The sequence below is a fragment of the Limulus polyphemus genome, unplaced genomic scaffold, assembly GCF_000517525.1.
Source record: "Limulus polyphemus unplaced genomic scaffold, Limulus_polyphemus-2.1.2 Scaffold1442, whole genome shotgun sequence".
NCBI lineage: Eukaryota > Metazoa > Arthropoda > Merostomata > Xiphosura > Limulidae > Limulus > Limulus polyphemus.
This window is the reverse complement of record NW_013667052.1, coordinates 37,334-44,667: the sequence shown is the minus strand read 5'-3', so window position 1 is coordinate 44,667 and position 7,334 is coordinate 37,334. Positions and strand designations below refer to the sequence as shown.

Sequence of the window (7,334 nt, the reverse complement as noted above, 5' to 3'; positions counted from 1 at the left end):
ATGTTAGTGGAGTTGCCCTTTGATTCTTTTCCCTTCAGCTATCTTAGTTATGTTAGTGGAGTTGCCTAGCTGAAGGGAAAAGAATCAAACCTTAGTCATGTTAGTGGAGTTGCCTAGCTGAAGGGAAAAGAATCAAACCTTAGTTATGTTAGTAGAGTTGCCTAGCTGAAGAGAAAAGAATCAAACCGTAGTCATGTTAGTATATTTTCGATGTTTTTTTTTGCGTCCCCAACATTGTCCTAAAGTATCAGATTTACTCTTCACAGGTCATAGTTCAAGATCTAGAAGCTGAGGGGGGGGATTAATTTTCCATGATCTACCTTCCTGTTTACTAAACGTTTCGGTTTTTTGCTACATATACATATATATATATATATATATATTGTTGTTAATGAAACTTTGAACTGATACCTTTCACATCATGTACACAGTAAACATATTTCCAATTGTTGATATGATGTTTATCAATATGTTTAATTTGATTTTGATTTGATTTGTCACGGCCAAATGGTTAGGGCGCTTGACTCGCAATCTGAAGGTCGCGGGTTCGAATCCCCGTCCCACCAAACATTCACGTGGGGGCGTTACAATGTGACGGTCTATATCACTATACGTTGGTAAAAAAGTAGCCCAAGAGTTAGCAATGGGTGGTGATGACTAGCTGCCTTCCCTCTAGTCTTTCACCGCTAAATTAGGGACGGCTAGCGCAGATAGCCCTCGTATAGCTTTGCGCGAAATTGAAAACAAACCTAGTTTTTGCGGCCCGTTGCCGTAAAAAACGCTTTTAGTACTTTAGGATATAAGAGTTATATGTTATAAGAGTGACTGTCAAATCCCACTATTCGCTCAGAAAAGAGTAACCCAAGAAAATTGGGAGAGAGAGAGAGAGCCATTCGTGTTACTTCGCGCGAAGATTATGTAATAAACAGACAAATAACATTAACACAGCCTCTGATAACGATAATGATAGAATGAAACTACGGACTACCATAAGTAAAACGTTCTTAATGTATTGTAAATATTACTTGCGAAACATTAGTACAAGGTCAAGTTAATCTTATCAAACCCAGATGGATTTTTTAATGGATTTTTACGTGCTATAAGTCAAAGCCGAAGCATACGATAAAGGAAAAAATTAGCCAGTAAAACGTTTCTCACAGTTGTTCAGAAAGGTATAATTTCTCCTTAATCAAGTAATTTTCTTCCGATTTTTTATTCATTATTTACAGAAGTATGTTTCATATACGTTTTATTTATAATCACAGTGGGACATTACTTTGAAGTTCTGGGTAAAAGTTGTTGTTGTTGTTGAAACATGATTGCATTTTAATATACGTAATTATTATTATTATTATTATTTACTTACTCCAAATAATTGTGTTTGGTTAAAAGATCGTCAGGATATTTCGTATCGGTGGTATCTCGCAAATGACAGGAAAATCAGTCGTTATTCTAACGAAATACTATGCCTTTAGTCACAAGAAATAATCCTTTAATAAAGTCAGATGTTTTTATATTTCACATTACTTATTATAAAGTATAAGTTTATATGAGACACGTACTTCTTAATTAAATTAATCTTTTATTTTTATCGAAACACGGGATGGAGCTCTTGGTTTCGGAGCTGGCGAGCCGGGTTCAAAGCCATGCGATTCCATAAAATACTCCCTGCACTTGTGGGTGCGTTGTGAAAGTGACAGTCAACCACTTAGGGTTAGTAGTTCTAAATTAGGAATGGCGATAGACAGCATTACTAGCTCTGCCCCAAATACAAAAATACAGATTTAGGGTTTGCATACTGAGTTTTGAATCTTGAAGTTACACTGAGATTATGTTTTAAATATTTAAGTAAATAAGCTTTAAAATATTAGTTTTTTATCAGTCGTGTTTTAAATGATATTATTGAGCAGTTTCACGTTTAATTAACCTGCTCACTAAGATCGCAGTAGGTTTAATACTGTCACTTGTAGGGATGGGTTTATTCTATAAAATTCAGAGCATATCACAAATGAAAAATTATATGTATATATACATGAATTTATCTTAAAAGCGTAATTTCCTTTCAATAATTCAATGTGTCTTTCTAAAGTACGCCACGAATATTAACATGTAATATCAAATTCACTTCACTCTGGTTCTTATTTTGGTATAAGTGACTGTATTTCGACGTGTCATATAAACAAAATTTGAGTATACGATTTTCAGGAAAAATGCCCAATCATGCCAAATATTTACATGGTTTCAAGTAGGTTTGTTTTTTGTCTATTAGTTTTCCCCTTAAAATTGTTCAACGAGTCTATCTGCGACGTGTCCGCCGCAGGGATCGAGCTCATAATTCCAGCGTTATGACTGAAGCACGTGTTTACACTTCATAGCTCACGAGATCTCGCATGGCCTTATGGTTAGGACGCTAGATTCGCAGTCTAGGGGTCGCGAAATCGAAGCACGTCATCGAACATGCTCGATAAAGAGTAGCCCGAGAGTTGGCGATGGGCGGTGTCCTTCTCCTCGCCTATCACTTCAAAATTGGATAGATATCTCTACAGTAGCTTTCCTGGAAATTCGACAAATAAATAAACATAGCGTCGGGGCTAGTGTGTGTGTTTTCTCATAGCAAAGCCACTTCGGGCTATCTGCTGTGCCCACCGAGGGGAATCAAACCCCTGGTTTTTGGCGTCATAAATCCGTAGATATATCGTTGTCCAACCGGGAGACTCGAGCCTAGTGATATTCTGTAATATCGGTTACCATCAATCGTCACTCAACGTGTTAGTAGAAAAACAATCCATTGAGATTTACAAGCAGTCATAAAAAAAAATTGGCAAGTGTTTGATTAACTTATGAGATTAGGAGGTTTTAATGATCTATCTAGCCACGTGACTTACTATTGTTTTAAATATTCAGAACTCGATCAAAGAGAAGTAATAATCGCTTAAATTACTCCCTCAAATGTATTTTACGTGTAAATTGCCTCGTACAAAATTACCCAAACTTCGTGATGTATCAAATTATTTGTTTGACCCAATGATACAATGATAGACCTAGTATTCAAACCAGGAACACAAATTATATTAAAACAAACCAGTTTAAAAAATACTCGCTTAAATGTTAGGGGGGGGCGTATTTTCTTATCATCGATATAGCTGGAAGAGAGTATGTTTGTTGTTAAGCACGTAGCTAAACAATGGGCTATCTGGGAGGTCGTATTTTCTTATCATCGATATAGCTGGAAGAGAGTATGTTTGTTTGTTGTTAAGCACATAGCTAAACAATGGGCTATCTGGGGGGGCGTATTTTCTTATCATCGATATAGCTGGAAGAGAGTATGTTTGTTTGTTGTTAAGCACATAGCTAAACAATGGGCTATCTGGGGGGCGTATTTTCTTATCATCGATATAGCTGGAAGAGAGTATGTTTGTTTGTTGTCAAGCACATAGCTAAACAATGGGCTATCTGTATCTGTGCTCTGCCCCCACACGGGTATCGAAACCCCGTTTTTAGCGTTGTAAATCCGAAGACTTACCGCTATCCCACCGGGGGACCTGGGAGAAAGATCTGCATAGCTCGTGTTATGTTACCCAATCCTAAGCTATTATACTCTTCCTTATGTTATGTTTTATGTAATTACTTTATTTTTTTACGTTTAATGAGGGGTTCTTTTATGAACAAAGTGTTCTATTCGTATTTTATTATTAACCCTAGAATTAGCGGTTCAAGTGATGATCATCGGTTCTTTGAACATATTGTTATAAACTATTTATGTGTTTATGCACCAAATTGCACAACAATATGAACAAACAATACTACAAATATTGTTGCAGGGGTTCGCAAAAATGAATGAAATTGTTCAATCTTCTTTGACAAATTATTATATATCATTATTATTTATTTATATATAATTTTTTTTTTGCGCATAGTGCTGTAGCACACAAAACATGAATTTACTCAATGACAATAACTGGATACCCTCCGGTAGTGAATGCTATGAAAACGAGGTTTAAATGAAACATTTTAGTGACAGTAAGCTGGACAGAAATGATCCAATTTCTCCAGAAATAGCTAATATTATAGATTATGTTATAAAATTATAGCAATGGAACATAAGAGCCTAACACTCAGGGTAGAGTAGGGGACACGCCTTTCCCATTTTTTTTTCAGTTAGTTTACATACACTATTATTAACAACTATGTTAGATTGATTTAGCCCCCCTCCCATCTCCACCACACCCTTTCCAATAAAGTTAGGCAGGCATGCAATAGAATGACTTAGAATATTCTTTAACTTAACGCCTTCTTTGTTAATCTCTGCGTATCATGAAACACGATAGTGGTTCATAATAGGGATCGCAAGGAATTGCACAAAAGCCTAACAGAACGTTCGGGCAAAAAAGCACCTTAAACAGTAAAGACTCAGTTCAAACAACACTTTAAAACCTTCACTATTGACTGCTAAGGCTGTACACATATAAAAATGTAGAAAATAGATCTCATGTTAGACTTACAAGGAAAAGAAATCCGCTCAAAACGGCCAGTTTGTAATTCTTCTTCTTATAATTATTCTCTTGTTAGCCTACAACAAAAAAGGGATTCGTATGTTGCACTCAAGCCTTTTGCAGAATACTGAATAAGGTACTTCGAAGGTCGTGGAGGGTATTGAAAAACAGATTTGTTTCTTTTATATTTTACATAAGCTAAAAACATCATAATTTTAATATCTTACAAACAGCTCTGCTCAAACTATAAATCCCTATTTTGACTCCACGAAATGTAACTCTAGGTAACAGCATGGAACCAAAATAGGGGTTTGTAGTTTGAGTAAATAATGTCTGCAGTATCTCCAACCTTGTTTGCTTAATTTTTTTGTTTACAATCTCCATTTGCAGGCTTCTAAATTCCCAATTTTTTATTTATCTTGTAAATATAATATTCCACGGAGACCTCGTACACAGGAGTTTGATATTTACTGTCACGAAATATATTCATTTAAAAAAAAGAAAACAAAAGATGAGCAATTTTGTATAATGGATTTCATTATATAATCCGTCAGGAATAAAGTCACCACTATTATTTCGTAAAACAACAACAATGATGTTTATCTTTGGGCTTCTGTTTCCTCTCGTGTTTTTTTGTGTTGAATTTGTCATAAATCAATTATTTCTGAAACCTTTAACAAAAAAAGTATTGTACAAAACTGGTGACCCGGCATGCCCAGCTGGTGAGAGAGCTCGATTCGCAATGGCGCCACGTTCTTTACAGATCGATATAAAATCTTTCTAATACATCCATCGTTCTCTCGGCCCGACATGGTCAGGTGGTTAGAGCGCTCGACTCGCTATCTGCGGGTCGTGGGTTCGAATCCCCGTTCTACCAAACATGCTCACCCTTTCGGTCGTGAGGGCGTTATAATGTGACGGTCAATCCCACTATTCGTTGGTAAAAGAGTAGCCCAAGAGTTGGCAGTGGGTGCTGATGACTAGCTGCCTTCCCTCTAGTCTTACACTGCTAAATTAGGGACGGCTAGTGCAGATAACCCTCGTGAAGCTTTGCACGAAATTCAAAACAAACAAACAAAACTGGTAATTTACAAATACGATAGTAAATAATTTCAGGAGTCCATAGTTTACTTACATACAGGAGTCCATAGTTTACTTACATAAAGGAGTCCATAGTTTATTTACATACAGGAGTCCATAGTTTACTTACATACAGGAGTCCATAGTTTACTTACATACAGGAGTCCATAGTTTACTTCCATACAGCAATTTAAATCACTTAGGGACAATGACGTGATTTACTCCTGTATCATGAACGTTTCTTCCCATTTTCAAACTTATCTGATATTAATAAAAGTTATCTTTTTTTGTTTGCTTGTTTCTGTTTTCCGCGTAGACTATACATATTTCAAACACTTGTGAGACGGGGTTGAAGTTTTACGACTTAATTAACGGGTGACAGTCGATTTCTGAGAACACATCTTAATAAATACCGATATTTCGCATGTTCATCAGGAACTATAAAGTGCTTGTTGACCCCCACAAAGACTGACTAGGTTTTTTTTCTGTTTACCAGCCGAAGAGCGATTTTTACTCGTTCAAGAAAAACAAACAAAATAAATAATCCTAACCACGAGAAATGTATGATTAAACCAATTTGGAATTTCAAATAAATAACAAAAGTTTATCACGATTCTAATTTGAAGTTTGTTATTTAAGCGAAGCTCTCCCGTGGTGCTAACCCTATAGTGTTCCGCCATGTTCTCATCCACTCAGGTGCTATGAAAATATCTAATAAATCTTCACAAAGAATCGTATTTTAATATGGATTTTGAGTGGGTATATTTCGGTTATTTCAATTATTCCTCTTCCACGATCCAGCATCTTAATCGACAATATTTCTTTACTTACCTACAACATGTAGAATCTCAGAAAAAACAAACAGACTTGTCATTCACGAGTCCAAATTATAGCACTGGTCCAAACCGCCAATTTTCCTTCAGATTTCTTTCTTTCCACTACTGTTGTTTATTAAACTATAATATCTATGTGAGGGTAACACAAACTTGTTACCCCCTTGACCGTCAGGACCTCTATCTACGTCATCAAGCAGGTTAGGAGGCTATGTTGTACCAGGTGTACTGATAAATATATTACGTAAGCTTGAATGAATGTCTCTGACAAATAATAAATAAAAAACTTACATGTACATTAAAATCCGGCTTTGCGAAACAAGTAGAATAGAATACCATTTTTACACGTAAATATATATATATGTTTGTTTGAATTTTTTTAACGGTTGCTTAATGGTTTAGGTGTTTTTATTTTGAGGTATAGGAAAGGATATTACTATTAAGGTTTTGGGAAAGACTGGCGTGTAGTAAAAAGTGGAAATAATAAACCACATATAACTGAATTTCACTGGAGTACTTAGAAGATACAGACGTTTCAAGTTCCTGGTATTTTTCTAAGGTTCCTTATTGCTGGACCCGGTATGGCCAGGTTGTTAGGGCGCTCGACTCTCAGTCTGAGGGTCGGGGGTTTGAATCCTTTTCCCACCAAACATGCCCGCCCTTACAGCCGTGGAGGCGTTATAACGTGACGGTCAATCCCACTATTTGTTGGTAAAAGAGTAGCCCAATAGTTAGCGGTGAGTGGTGATGACTAGCTGCCTTCCCTCTAGTCTTTCACTGCTAAATTAGGGACAGCTAGCGCAGATAGCCCTCGTGTAGCTTTGCGCGAAATTCAAAATAAACCAAAACCAAATCCTTATTGCTTACGTGTATCTTTCTTTATATGGACTTTACCTTAGTACCATAAAAAAGTAGATAAAAATACGAG

The 7,334-nt window shown here is 36.3% G+C and overlaps 1 protein-coding gene across 1 annotated transcript in view; it reads right to left on the bottom strand.

Annotated features, from left to right (window-relative positions):
• LOC106463587 (endochitinase-like) overlaps window positions 1-6,523 on the bottom strand; it is a 29,848-nt gene extending 23,325 nt beyond the window's left edge. Inside the window, exon 1 of the mRNA XM_022391118.1 lies at window positions 6,405-6,523. Within this exon, the coding sequence (XP_022246826.1) occupies window positions 6,405-6,447 (43 nt within the window). The 5' untranslated portion in view covers window positions 6,448-6,523. The remainder of the gene's footprint in view (window positions 1-6,404) is intronic.
• Between the last annotated feature and the right edge of the window lie 811 nt (window positions 6,524-7,334).